This window comes from Lasioglossum baleicum, chromosome 9 (assembly GCF_051020765.1).
Source record: "Lasioglossum baleicum chromosome 9, iyLasBale1, whole genome shotgun sequence".
Taxonomy (NCBI): domain Eukaryota; kingdom Metazoa; phylum Arthropoda; class Insecta; order Hymenoptera; family Halictidae; genus Lasioglossum; species Lasioglossum baleicum.
The window spans coordinates 13132723-13147530 of NC_134937.1; the positions used below are offsets into that span (position 1 = coordinate 13132723).

The 14808-nt window shown below is 36.7% G+C and overlaps 2 protein-coding genes across 5 annotated transcripts; both read left to right on the forward strand.

Moving 5' to 3' along the window:
* The first annotated feature begins 29 nt into the window (after positions 1 to 29).
* Positions 30 to 5920, forward strand: LOC143212044 (cholinesterase-like). Of its 4 annotated transcripts, XM_076430334.1 has the most exons (11): positions 57 to 615; positions 672 to 1106; positions 1592 to 1735; positions 2013 to 2178; positions 2250 to 2435; positions 2892 to 3100; positions 3367 to 3529; positions 3801 to 3877; positions 4119 to 4263; positions 4963 to 5101; positions 5171 to 5920. In XM_076430334.1, exons 2-11 carry the CDS (start codon positions 888 to 890, stop codon positions 5412 to 5414), a joined length of 1692 nt encoding a protein of 563 aa, XP_076286449.1. In that variant the 5' UTR covers positions 57 to 615; positions 672 to 887; the 3' UTR covers positions 5415 to 5920. The 4 variants fall into 4 exon arrangements, 2 of the variants coding, with proteins under 2 accessions (XP_076286449.1, XP_076286448.1); XR_013009596.1 differs by having other exon boundaries at positions 30 to 1106; positions 4119 to 4295; positions 5171 to 5247; XM_076430333.1 differs by having other exon boundaries at positions 57 to 1106.
* Positions 5921 to 6239: 319 nt separating this feature from the next.
* LOC143212042 (juvenile hormone esterase-like) lies at positions 6240 to 12140 on the forward strand. Its single transcript, XM_076430329.1, has 10 exons — positions 6240 to 6670; positions 7243 to 7386; positions 7619 to 7784; positions 7856 to 8041; positions 8508 to 8716; positions 8983 to 9145; positions 9449 to 9525; positions 9767 to 9911; positions 10580 to 10718; positions 10788 to 12140. The coding sequence occupies exons 1-10, from the start codon at positions 6470 to 6472 to the stop codon at positions 11128 to 11130; spliced, it is 1773 nt and encodes a 590-aa protein (XP_076286444.1). The 5' UTR covers positions 6240 to 6469; the 3' UTR covers positions 11131 to 12140.
* The last annotated feature ends 2668 nt before the right edge of the window (positions 12141 to 14808 follow it).

The window sequence follows — 14808 nt, forward strand, 5'->3', positions numbered from 1 at the left end:
AAATACTGTATTTGTAACAGGGTAACAGCAAACCCTGTATGTAGACGAGCAGATGATGTCGCAGCCACTTTTCACTAGAATTTGACGGGCTTTGTCACTCAAGATGTACTGACCGCACCTGTCTGTAATTTTAGTGTGAATAGTTACTAGTGTAAACTATTCCGTTTTAGAAATGATATCTAAATAGCTCTAATTTTGTAAAATCGTCTCCTGGAACCGTTGAAAATTATTTTTAGAAATTACACATATCGCCAACCATCCAGGCGGTAATAATATGTTATTAAAAAAAACACTTTAATCCTCATGTGTAATTATAACGTAGAACAACGTATTTCTGAGTGATTCGATGGTTAGAATGTCCTTAATAATTTTGTTAGATATCTTAATATTATGGAGCTCAATTGTTTAACAAAACAATTACTTTCTTTTACATCAGACTGTGTGCGTTCGATAAGATTCTCAAAATAAATAAACAAGATTGAACGTGGACTGTGTCCGCTAGATAAATGGGTTTGCTGATAATTCACATAATGTTTAGAAACATCTTAGAAGCATCCTAGAAACACCTGCAAACTTCTTGGAAAGAAAACAAAAAATTCGATAAGAAAAGCGAAGGTAAAAACGTGCGGTAAAGTAATATCCGACAAAATAACAAAAGAAAATTGTTTCAGAAAACGATAACAATTGATTACTGTGCAAGGTTGTTACAGCTAATTACACGTCGTTTAAGTTTACGTTCTTCGACAGCATGTATGCTTGTTTATAGCAAGAATGATAAAATATTGTATAAAAGGAAATGTTGAAGAGGTTCAAGCATGTACTACAAGCACAGCAATGAACATTGCAGTAATATTGCGTGGAGAACTTGAAGTACATTCGAAAAAAATATGGAAAGGAATTCGATGCGCGAGTATATTCTAGTGATCTTGTCTATTTTATTGACAATATGTATTCGCTGCCAAGCACTAGTTAACACACCCATTGTTGAGACAGAATCGGGACCAGTGCAGGGGTGTTTGCAGAGTACAGCATACCTTAATGTCAACTTTTCTGCTTTTCTTGGAATCCCATACGCCGAACCACCGGTTCGAGAGCTTCGTTTCCGGGTGAGTCGAAACAATTAATTAAAATTTGTTTCTCAATGCTTTTTGGACGAAACTTTGAAGTTCGAGAATTTAGCCCTTTGTACCACTATTCAAAATATTGTTTACATTATTAAACGTGTCGGTATCTAATCAATTACTGAACATTCAGGTATTGTATGAGGTATTACATCAATTTCGTATGCGTAATATTTGAAAAATAATTGGGAATGGAATTATTCTTGATCGGAAGAAATGTTTAATTTTTTCGAGTTAGAATGCAGTCAGGGACAATATTAAGTGGACACTCTTAAAAATCACATAACCTTTTCAATATTGGTCCAAAGGACTTGATTGTCCCGGACTATAGCTCCGAGTGCAAAGGGTTAGAATCTGCAGAAGTCGCACAGTAATATCATGTTCAATATAAATACACAAGTTGCACAGAGTACAAGCATACGACAATTTCATGCATAGAGGATTCATAGCAATTGATTTCGAACTCACAGCCTCCAGTTCTAATACAACCATGGACCGAAGTGTTCGATGCAACAGAGGAAGGTCCAACCTGCCCACAATTTGACACACTCTTCGACAAAAACACGTACATGGGGGACGAAGATTGTTTGAATTTGAACGTGTACACTCCAATGGTAATGATTACTGATTAGAATTATCAGACTGTGGATCTTGATGCATTTATGGCATCTGGAAATTTTCCAAAAATGCTGGAATGTGAAATTCTATAGAATTTGACATGATATTTATTTATTTTGAATCTACAAACGCTACTATCACTGACAATAAGATTTTATTTAATTCCACTCTCTTAAAACTTGCCTACAAAAATTGAAAATTGCATAAACATTCGCAGTTTACTGATTACTTACATCGCCTGCAAACAATACAATTATTACCGATTTTTGGTAGTTGGACTTCAATTCCACGACCACGACTAAGAAGTATCCCGTGATTGTGTGGATTTATGGTGGCGGATTCAGTCAGGGATACAAAAATCAGTCTGTGTACGGGCCGGACTTCTTCATCGAAGAAGGCGCCATTGTGGTCTGTGCTAATTACCGTATCGGCTTTCTAGGTAGAGATGCTTTCCTTTTGATCGAAGCTTATCCTTAGAGGATTCTTTAGCTTGGATATTCTTGATTCCAGGTTTTCTGAACCTGGGGCTTCCCGAAGCGCATGGAAACGCTGGCATGATGGATCAAGTTCTGGCATTGAAGTGGGTGCAGAAGAATATTGCGAAATTCGGTGGCGATCCTAATAACGTGACGATAATGGGCGAGAGTGCTGGATCCTCGTCCGTTACACTACACGAGCTGTCACCTCAGTCTAAAGGTACCTACGTCACGAATACAGTAGCGTCTCGATATTGGTTTTGCACTCGAAATTCACCCTTTTGTAAGTTGAATTCAATCTTATGCAAATCAATTTCACCTTTTTGCAAATCAATTTCACCCATTAAGAATATTTAAAATTAATTATTTATGTATTTAGATCAAATTATATATTTATTTAGGCACACGTGAACGGTGTCATTGCTGTGCTTCTTGAAGGACTCGGAAGCTCGATCGTCGAGAAGTGTGTGGAGAATGACAAAAGCGGGACAGTTCTAATTCAGTCAAAAAACTCTTTTTACGTAATTTTTGTTAAATACATATATTCGGAACGCTTTTCTATTTAGAATAAGACGACGAGAATGTTGGTAGAAGTGAAATAAAATTGCACAGACTTGATCTATGAGGATCGATGTTTTTCTGCACCACTGTGCAAACATACTTTGTCTGTTGACAGGGCTGTTCCACAAAAGCATCGGTCAAAGTGGCGCACCACTGATTTTACTGTCGCAGTCACCATTCGCAGCCCTCGTGTCTGCTTTCAAGTTGGCAAGCTTGCTTGGTTTCTACACGTTGGACAGGAGACAACTTTTAGAGTTCTACCGCAAAGCCAACGTGCATGATCTTGTCATGAAGACGTCCAACATGTACATATTTTCAGACGTTGTGCGTATTCCATCATGATTAATGATGTTCAGTCGATGCAAAGAAGAGATTAGTCTTTAAAACAGTTTCAACGTTCAGACTTTAAACTATTTTTAATAACTCGGTCAGAACTGACCCGGGTGCCCGTCGAAGGGCAGTGATTTTAAAAATACACACGTAAATGAAAATTGGTATTTAAGAATTTGAATGCAATTTAGCTGTAGCTGCCACAAATGAACAGATACAAACATCGTACAATTATTATATATTTTTATTCGATGTTGCAGATCACACGGCCGTTCCAACCCTCCATAGAAGATCCACGTGTCGCTAATGCGGACGAGATTTTCCTCAGCGAATGTCCGATTACATTGATGATGGAGGGACAGATACACAAGGGGCCGAAAATGTTAGGATTCAATACGAACGAACTTTACACATTCGCAGATAGTAAGCACTGATATTTTATAGACGGAACTTTTACAGTTGCTCCAGCAATCATCCCTAAATGATCTCTTAGCGATCTCTGAAATGATTTTAGCACTAAGTTTAGTATTAGTATTTTTAGTTTTTTAATTTCTTTTGTTACTTCCTCATAGATTTTTATGAAATTCAGATATGTTATAAATATAGATATTTACAGAAAACTGTTGGTTCACTTATAGCGAATTCCGGCATTTTAACTTTAGCATCTGACGATGATTTTACATATCACTTTCAGGAACCGGCATTCCCCAACTTCTGGATCTATTTCTTCCTTACGATGTGATGGTTGTCATCGTTAGAGAACTTGCTCAGGTAATTACGTCTCAAATATCAGTATATCGTTGTGAATAGGCAAACAAATACTTTTTGTCTGAATAGCACCGAGTTTGTCAACTGCAGTGAAGTTCTTCTAATGTTTTTACTGTTTTAAATTACATCTACTTATTTTTATCACGAACTCATAGAATCCGCGGTTTAGTCATCAAGTATAGCGTTCAGTGTACTCTGCACGTTGTGCATGATTTATATCGAACGTTTCACATTCTGTATGCAGATAATCACGAACATAACTATGACTGCTGAGACAGAGATGACCCAACGATTTTTTGCGGCGCACAACAATGATCAACCGGTTTACTATAACATACTGACGTACATAGGTTTTCCACATCATGAGCTTACTTTCTTACCTGTGCAGAGTAAGTCTAATCATTCCTATCGGTCTGCAAAGGTAATTTCTTCCTGTTTCGTTACACTATACATATGTACAGTTAGTTAGGAGCATAACTGATCACACACACATTAAATCAGAATAACAGTTCTATGAATGGATCAAAGGACTTGAATTTCTCTGTAAGGCTAGAAGAATTAGTTGAGTAAATGACGTCTAATAAATATTTTAAAAAATGCATTAGGTCAAAATTGTGAAGAACAATAGTAAAAATTTATTCTTAACACTTTTTTAGCTGGGCCAATAACGAAAATATCAAAGATGTGTTTTGTAAACTCTTATAAATTATATACGTTCTGAAAATTTCATTGATATTGGTTAATTGGTTTACGAATTATAAACGATGAAAAATGGTAAAAATTGCAATTTTTCACGATTTTCGCCCTACAACTGCCATTTTTACCACATTTCATTGTTTATAATGCGTAAACCAATTAACCTATTTCTGAGAAATCTAAATGATTAGATTGCGGATCTTTATGCAAAATAAAAAATGTTTGCATTGATTTCAAGACACAGGAGCGAAATAAAAATTTCTTTCTTGTTTTAATTATTTGATTAAGCTGAACCCAGTACGGCATGTCTTTAAGTCTTTTTAATATGTTCACTGCATCCGCAGTTTCATGATGAGTTATGCTCCTAACTAGAAACTAACGTTGACTTTTAGGAACCGCGCATGGCGACGATCTCGGACTTCTATTCAATAATCACCAATACGGTCTTACCAACTCTACTGATCCGAACGATCCTCTGAATGTTTTCCGACGGAAATACGCTAAGATGATCGTCAATTTCGCGACAGGCGGGTAAGTCGACAAACATTTTCCTTCTGTTCTTCATCGAGAACAAACTCTATCTATTCATTACGTTTGCAGCAATCCTACTCCCATATCCAACAATCCAGTCGAAGCAATTTGGGAACCATCTGGATCATCAGGACGACAATTCCAAATTGACAAAGAGTCTAAAATGATAAACCGTGCGTTAGGTGTTTTCGGTGCTATCGTACAATCCATTTATTACTTCATTCTACCACTGTGCAGCAGCTGCTACAAGATTTCATATGCAACACCGTATACCGACCTTTTTAGGCTGGACGAATTCATTAGTTTTCCGTAGATCGGTGAATTATTCCGTTCTCCGAACATCACTTCGTTACTGAACCCTGAGACTATTACTGCGCCCTTACGTGATCTTGATTTGAATTCTCTGATCTAACTTGTCGGCTCCAGTTCATGTTTCTCGGTTCCTCAAATATTATTTCTAGACTGCGAATCTTTATGCATTAAAATGAAACAGGACAAAATTTAAAAAATCGAAGATTGTCAATACATTACTTCCAACCTGCTCAAATTATTGAAGGAAGCCATTCTCAGGTGGTTTCTGTATCTTGCAGTGAGTGCAGACAATTTTCACTTTGCATAAAGATCCTCAATCTAATTATATTTAGCTCTCTCAGGAAACCTCTAATTAACGGATTAACTAAATGCGAGATTTGTAGGGTTTTGATGTATCTTAATGTACAATATATTTGGTGCTGGATTACATACAGATTACTGTATACATATACATATACTATTTCATAGAGAATAAAAACAGGTGTTCAAGAACATTGTAAACTTGATTTACGTTTTTTTATTGCGCGCAGACATTCCCCAAGTCGACACGATCGTACAAACAATTCCTTATACAGCCAGAGCAAGCCGCTTCCATTGTCTATTTGCCCGTATTGTTTGTAATCTAATTAGACGCGCCGCGCTTCCCTATTTTCACACCATATACATTTTGTCTACATCTACGGTGTACAATTTATGGTTGTTTTGCACAAGAACACTGTCGTTGCGCAGTCTGCAAGCTCTTGATAATTTTCTTCAAGTTTTCCACTCGTAATCATTTGCACCGATTATTAGAAAAATTGTCTAATTGATTTGTGGAGTTGTAAAACAGTAATTGGTCCTGTTTTTGAAATTCATATATTCTCGATTTATTGCCTCGGTTGTCAACAATACCGACGTTGAAATGCTCATTATTAATCCTGAATAAATCACTCGGATAATCATGCATGAAGCAGACGAGCAATAGCGTTTTTTGTACTTAGTATTCGTATGCATAAGGCGCTACCGAGAGTCGACTCAACAGAATCAGTTTGGAAGTGACTAGTATACTGTTAGGTAATGCACCGTAAACTCGTGTTCTTCTCTGTGTTATTATTGACGCGGGTTCGGTGTCAAGGGTTCCTCAGAACGGATATTATTCGGACAGCTTCGGGACCAGTGCGGGGATATGTTCAGCAAACAGTGTTAAAAAATATCAGCTATTCTACTTTTAAGGGAATCCCTTTTGCTGAACCGCCGATCGGAAACCTTCGATTCAAGGTGAGTGAGCAAATTCTTCAATAATTGAACAAAATTCATTCCGAACAATAACCCTAGTTAATCCAGAACGTGACTACACGTGCACGCAATTATGTATTGTGTCATCGGTGTAGTTACGAATTTTTCATTTGTGTAGAACGTGTAGAAAATTGTTGTACACACAGTGAGTTTTTCTTATCTCCGATGAAAGTTTCAAGTCAATCAATTTTATGCACAGAATCGTTTAGATCGTAACGATTAGACTGCGGACTTTTATGAGGCAGGAGCAACGTAAAAATTGATTTCATCCCTTAATGACTTTGTTGCATTGAAAACAACATTTCAGCATTCTTTCAATTTCTTCACGAATGCATAAAGATCCGCAGTCTAGTAACGCTTCAAAGGGAAACAGGAAAACATAAAATATACATAATTCACATGATTTTGTATTCTCCCGAATGTATAAATAAATGTTGTTCAGTGATGTTTCTAATCTTGCGTGAAACATTCAAGTGAATCCTACAAAATCCTTGAAATCACAACTAGACGATTTTTATACAAAATAGAAATTGGTGTGCATTTCGAACTCACAGCCTCCAGTTCCAGTGAAACCTTGGACTGCAGTGCTCGATGCAACAGAGGAAGGTCCAACCTGCCCACAATTTGACACTCTCTTCGACAAAAACACGTACATGGGGGAAGAAGATTGTTTGCATTTGAACGTGTACACTCCAATGGTAATGGCATCTGGAAATTTTCCAAAAATGCTGGAATGGGAAATTCGGTAGAATTTGATATGATAGTAATTTATTTTGAATCTACAAACGCTATTACCACTGAAAATAAGATTTTATTTATTGCCACTCTCTTAAAACTTGACTATAAAAATTGAAAATTGCATAAACATTCGCAGTTTACTGATTACTTACATCGCCTGCAAACAATACAATTGTTACCGATTTTTGGTAGTTGGACTTCAATTCCACGACCACGACTAAGAAGTATCCCGTGATTGTGTGGATTTATGGTGGCGGATTCAGTCAGGGATACAAAAATCAGTCTGTGTACGGGCCGGACTTCTTCATCGAAGAAGGCGCCATTGTGATCTGTGCTAATTACCGTATCGGCTTTCTAGGTAGAGATGCTTTCCTTTTGATCGAAGCTTATCCTTAGAGGATTCTTTAGCTTGGATATTCTTGATTCCAGGTTTTCTGAACCTGGGGCTTCCCGAAGCGCATGGAAACGCTGGCATGATGGATCAAGTTCTGGCATTGAAGTGGGTGCAGAAGAATATTGCGAAATTTGGTGGCGATCCTAATAACGTGACGATAATGGGCGAGAGTGCTGGATCCTCGTCCGTTGTACTACACGAGCTGTCACCTCAGTCTAAAGGTACCTACGTTACGAATACAGTAGTGTCCTGATATTGGTTTTGCACTCGAAATTCACCCTTTTGTAAGTTGAATTCAATCTTATGGAAATCAATTTCACCTTTTTACAAATCAATTTCACTCATTAAGAATATTTAAAATTAATTATTTATGTATTTCGATTAAATTATATATTTATTTAGGCACACGTGAACGGTGTCATTGCTGTGCTTCTTGAAGGACTCGGAAGTGCGATCGTCGAGAAGTGTGTGGAGAATAAAAAAAGCGGGACAGTTCTAATTCAATCAGAAAACTCTTTTTACGTAACTTTTGTTAAATACATATATTCCGAACGCTTTTCTATTTAGAATAAGTCTAAGCATGACGACGAGAATGTTGGTAGAAGTGAAATAAAATTGCACAGACTTGATCTATGAGGATCGATGTTTTTCTGCACCACTGTGCAAACATACTTTGTCTGTTGACAGGACTGTTCCACAAAAGCATCGGTCAAAGTGGCGCACCACTGATTTTACTGTCGCAGTCACCATTTGTAGCCCTCGTGTCTGCCTTCAAGTTGGCAAGGTTGCTTGGTTTCTACACGTTGGACAGGAGACAACTTTTGGAGTTCTACCGCAAAGCCAACGTGCATGATCTTGTCATGAAGACGTCCAACATGTACATATTTTCAGACGTTGTGCGTATTCCATCATGATTAATGATGTTCAGTCGATGCAAAGAAGAGATTAGTCTTTAAAACAGTTTCAACGTTCAGACTTTAAACTATTTTTAATAACTCGGTCAGAACTGACCCGGGTGCCCGTCGAAGGGCAGTGATTTTAAAAATACACACATAAATGAAAAATGGGAATTAAGAATTTGAATGCAATTTAGCTGTAGCTGCCACAAATGAACAGATACAAACATCGTACAATTATTATATATTTTTATTCGATGTTGCAGATCACACGGCCGTTCCAACCCTCCATAGAAGATCCACGTGTCGCTAGTGCGGACGAGATTTTCCTCAGCGAATGTCCGATTACATTGATGATGGAGGGACAGATACACAAGGGGCCGAAAATGTTAGGATTCAATACGAACGAACTTTACACATTCGCAGATAGTAAGCACTGATATTTTATAGACGGGGATTTTACAATTGCACTAGCAATCATCCCTAAATGATCTCTAAGCGATCTCTGAAATGATTTTAGCACTAGGTTAGTATTAGTATTTTTAGTTTCTTAATTTCTTTCATTACTTCCTCATTGATTTTTATGAAATTCAGATATGTTATAGATCTCGACATTCTGAACAATGTTGTCGGTTTGTTTTAGTTGATTTAGATATTTACAGAAAACTGTTGGTTCAATTATAGCGAATTCCAACTTTAGCATCTGACGGTGATTTTACATATCACTTTTAGGGACCGGCATTCCCCAACTTCTGCATCTATTTCTTCCTTACGATGTGATGGTTGTCATTGTTAGAGAACTTGCTCAGGTAATTACGTCTCAAATATCAGTGTATCGTCGTGAATAGGCAAATAAATATTTTTTGTCTGAATTGCACCGAATTTGTTAACCACAGTGAAGTTCTTCTAATGTTTTTACTGTTTTAAATTACGTCAACTTATTTTTATCACGAACGCATAAAATCCGCGGTTTAGTCATCGAATATACCGTTCAGTGTACTCTGCACGTTGTACATGATTTATATCGAACGTTTCACATTTTGTATGCAGGTAATCACGAACATCACTATGGCTGCTGAGACAGAGATGACCCAACGATTTTTTGCGGCGCACAACAATGATCAACCGGTTTACTATAACATACTGACGTACATAGGTTTTCCACATCATGAGCTTACTTCCTTACCTGTGCAGAGTAAGTCTGATCATTCCTTCCGGTCTGCAAAGGTCATTTCTTCCTGTTTCGTTATACAATACAGTTAGGGACATAACTGATCACACACACTTTAAATCAGAATAATAGTTTTATGAATGCATCAAACGATTTGTATTTCTCTGTAAATGACGTCTAATAAATATTTTGAAAAAATGCATTTGGTCAAAATTGTGAAGAACAATAGTAATAATTTATTCTTAACACTTTTTTAGCTGGGCCAATAACGAAAATTTCAAAGATGTGTGTTTCGTAAACTTGTATAAATTATATACATTCTGAAAATTTCATTAAAATTGGTTAATTGGTTTACGAATTATAAACGATGGCAAATGGTAAAAATTGCAATTTATCACGATTTTCGGCCTACAACTGCCATTTTTACCACAATTTCATTGTTTATAATGCGTAAACCAACTAACCAATTTCTGAGAAATCTAAATGATTAGACTGCGGATCTTTATGCAAAATAAAAAATGTTTGCATTGATTGCAAGACACAGGAGCGAAATAAAAATTTCTTTCTTCTTTTAATTATTTGTTTAAGCTGAACCCAGTACGGGATGTCTTTAAATCTTTTTAATATGTTCACTGCATCCGCGGTCTAATGATCAGTTATGCTCCTAAATATAAACTAACGTTGACTTTTAGGTATTGCGCATGGCGACGATCTCGGTCTTCTATTCAATAATCACCAATACGGTTTTACCAACTCTACTGATCCCAACGATCCTCTGAATGTTTTCCGACGGAAATACGCTAAGCTGATCGTCAATTTCGCGACAGGCGGGTACGTCGACAATCATTTTCCTTCTGTTCTTCATCGAGAACAAACTGTATCTATTCATTACGTTTGCAGCAATCCTACTCCCATATCCAACAATCCAGTCGAAGCAATTTGGGAACCATCTGGATCATCAGGACGACAATTCCAAATTGACAAAGAGTCTAAAATGATAAACCGTGCGTTAGGTGTTTTCGGTGCTATCGTACAATCCATTTATTACTTCATTCTACCACTGTGCAGCAGCTGCTACAAGATTTCATATGCAACACCGTATACCGATCTTTTTAGGCTGGACGAATTCATTAGTTTTCCGCAGTTCGGTGAATTATTCCGTTCTCCGAACATCACTTCTTTACTGAACCCTGAGACTATTACTGCGCCCTTACGTGATCTCGGTTTGAATTCTGTGATCTAACTTGTCGGCCCCAGTTCATGTTTCTCGGTTCCTCAAATATTATTTCTAGACTGCGAATCTTTATGCATTAAAATGAAACAGGACAAAATTTGAAAAATCGAAGATTGTCAATACATTACGTCCAACTTGCTCAAATTATTGAAGGAAGCCATTCTCAGGTGGTTTCTGTATCTTGCAGTGAGTGCAGACAATTCTTACTTTGCATAAAGATCCTCAATCTAATTATATTTAGCTCTCTCAGAAATTCTCGAATTAACGAATTAACTAAATGTGAGATTTGTAGAATTTTGATGTATCTTAATGTACTATATATTTGGTGCTGGATTACATACAGATTACTGTATACATATATACTATTTCATAGAGAATAAAAAATAGGTGTTCAAGAACATTGTAAACTTGATTTACGTTTTTTTATTGCGCGCGGACATTCCCCAAGTCGACACGACCGTACAAACAATTCCTTATACAGCCAGAGCAAACCGTTTCCATTGTCTATTTGCCCGTATTGTTTGCAATCTGTAGAAGTTTGTGGAGCAGTAATTGGTCCTCTTTTTGAAATTCATATATTCTCGATTAATTGCCTCGGTTGTCAGCAATACCGACGTTAAAATACTCATTATTAATCATAAAGAAATCACACGGATAATCATGCATGATGCAGACGAAGTATAGTGTTTTTTATAATATTCGTATGCATAAAGCTCTACCGACACGTTGTCCCACGAGAGAACCGTGCCGTTTCGCGCAGCTTGAATGATCGCGAGAAGGCGCAGCGAGCCCATCAACTGTCTCGATTGGGAGTTTCACATGGAACCACATGAAACTCTGTCCAGAAATGAAACGGATTAGCATGAAACTGAAATCGAACGCTGTATTCACATACGCTGCATACACCCGGTAGAAGGCTGCAAAGGACGAACGAAAACTTGTCTTCACGCAGTACCTTTTCATTGATTTAGTTGGACAAAATGATTTATAATGTTTAATGATCTCGCAATGTTTTCAAATCACATATAATATCATTTTGTATTTGTTTAAGTATTATATATGTATATAGTTTCAGCTGCAAATATTAGTTCTCCGCTGCTAATATCCTTCACAAATGTATTGATCCTTCTTTTCTTGCTCTTGTCAAAACATTCATCAAATTGTTTCATTGGACTTCCTGTACAAGAAGATTTTGCATCTACTGTTTGTATACTTTTATTTGGAAACTTCACTTTACCGTCCAACCACTGTTCATTTTTTTTTTAGAAATTTAGTTACACTACAGTAACTTTCCTGCCACCTGTTCTTTAAATTTACGCAAAAACTATCACACACTTTTCTCGTACACTCCTTTTCATCAGCACTACTGTCTTTTAAATTGAAATAGTGCACTACATAATTATACAATACACAAGCACTTCTTTTTGCAACGTTCACCTCACTGCGCCAAACATGAAATAGCTCCGCACAGGAAATTCCAGCAGGAGCCACTAAAATGTAAAAAACAAAGAAAGTCGATACAGGCCGGCGATAATTTTTTGTACGATGGTTCTACCACATTTAATCCACGATTTGAGAGTGAAAGTATGACAAAGGATCGCAAAGCTTTTTTGTAACTCTACCTAAAGGTAAAGCAACTTGCTGAGAAGAAAATATGATACTTTACAAATAATGATACAGAACTCAATTATTTACGTAGATATTATTGGTTTTTCTGTGAAATATATACATAAGTACATACCCCTTTCATAGAATTATCCATATCCAACAAAGTAAAATAGGCACGTAAAAAATCGAAGGCAATGTTCGTTCGGAACGCTTGAAACACGACTGGCGCGTGCAATGTTTTGACATCCGCAAAAGCTCATTTTCTACCTAGTTTAGAAGCATTTTATAACACATCAAATGACCATTCATCCTTACCAACCGTTTCATTAGAAGGAAGTTCCAACATGTTTCGCATTCTACTGCGAAAATGTGATTTTTGATTTTTTTCCAGCTAGATTCGCAATCGATAGTGGAGTGAGTAGGCACTGGACTTCGATTGCACAGGCGACCCAGGACACCGATTGAAGACTTACTGTACTTTCATTCTTAAAACTTATTGATCACAAAATGGCTGCAATGAGTATACATATGTATATACACACAGTTTTCATACATAACAAAGCTAATGAATTGGTACTTACATCAAATGTTTTGCATTGACTGTGAGAAGCAGGAATAACATAAAAATTGATTTCACCCCTTAACGACTTTGTTACATTAAAAGCAACATTACAACAGTCTTGAATTTTTAAAATCTTTTACAGTTTTATATTTCGCCCAACCAATTTCTTCATAAATGTATAAAGATACGCAGTCTAGTAATTACTTTTAAATTGGTATTTGATGTACATCCTTGCAATAAATGAAATTTAGAATTTCTTAACAATCACTCTACATTTGATTTGTAAAAGGGCGAAATTGTGCAAACCCTTTATGTAGAGTATTGTAGAGGAGCAGATGATTTCACGGCCATTTTGCTATTTTGTGAAGAACAATAGTAAAAATTTATTCTTACAACTTTTTAGCTGGGCCAATAACGAAAATTTCAAAGATGTGTTTTGTAAACTCGTATAAATTATACACGTTCTAAAAATTTCAAAGAAACGATCAAAAGTGGTAAAAATTGCAATTTTTCATGATTTTCGGCCTACAACTGCCATTTTTATCACTTTTCATCGTTTATAATTCGTAAACCAATGAAACAATTTCTGAGAGATCTAAATGATTAGACTGCGGATCTGTATGCAAAATAAAAAATGTTTTTAATTATTTGATTAAGCTGAACCCAGTACGTTGATGTCTTTAAATCTTTTTAATATGTTCACTGCATTAAATTGTGCTTACCCAGTTTTGTCATAAATGCATAAAATCCGCAGTTTAATGATCAGTTATGCTCCTAACTATAAGCTAACGTTGACTTTTAGGGACCGGGCATGGCGACGATCTCGGACTTCTATTCAATAATCACCAATACGGTCTTACCAACTCTACTGATCCGAACAATCCTCTGAATGTTTTCCGACGGAAATACGCTAAGCTGATCGTTAATTTTACGACAGGCGGGTACGTCGACACATTTTCCTTCTGTTCTTCATCGAGAACAAACTACATCTATTCATTACGTTTGCAGCAATCCTACTCCCATATCTAGCAATCCCGTCGAGGCAATTTGGAAACCATCTGGATCATCAGGACGAGAATTCCAAATTGACAGAGGCTAAAATGATAAACCGCGCGTTAGGTGTTTTCGATGCTATCGTACAATCCATTTACTACTTCATTCTACAGATCCGTTTTCCACAGATCGGTGAATTATTCCGTTCTCTGAACGTCACTTCATTACTGAATCCTGAGACTAATAGTAGTTACAAATACTGTATTTGTAAAAGGGCGCTATTGACTTGCAAAAGAGTAAATTTGGAGTGCGAACCCTTTATGTAGAGGAGCAGATAATTTCACAGCCATTTTGCACAAGAATTTGACGGGCTTTGTCACTCAAGATATACTGAGCACACGTGTCTGTAATTGTAGTGTGAACAGTTGCTAATTTTGTAAAACCGTTTTCTGGAGTCTTTGAAAATTATTTGTAGCAATTACAGATATCGCCAAGCATCCCGGCGGTAGGAATATGTTATTTTG

Excerpts from the sequence above, each read along its gene's own strand:
- LOC143212042 (XM_076430329.1), top strand. The coding sequence starts at position 6,470 with ATGCACCGTAAACTCGTGTTCTTCTCTGTGTTATTATTGACGCGGGTT. Across the intron at positions 7,785-7,855 it reads TTACCGTATCGGCTTTCTAG|GTTTTCTGAACCTGGGGCTT; the intron begins GTAGAGATGCTT and ends TCTTGATTCCAG. Across the intron at positions 10,719-10,787 it reads GTCAATTTCGCGACAGGCGG|CAATCCTACTCCCATATCCA; the intron begins GTACGTCGACAA and ends TTACGTTTGCAG.
- LOC143212044 (XM_076430333.1), top strand. The coding sequence starts at position 888 with ATGGAAAGGAATTCGATGCGCGAGTATATTCTAGTGATCTTGTCTATT. Across the intron at positions 1,736-2,012 it reads TGAACGTGTACACTCCAATG|TTGGACTTCAATTCCACGAC; the intron begins GTAATGATTACT and ends GATTTTTGGTAG. Across the intron at positions 4,264-4,962 it reads TACTTTCTTACCTGTGCAGA|GAACCGCGCATGGCGACGAT; the intron begins GTAAGTCTAATC and ends GTTGACTTTTAG.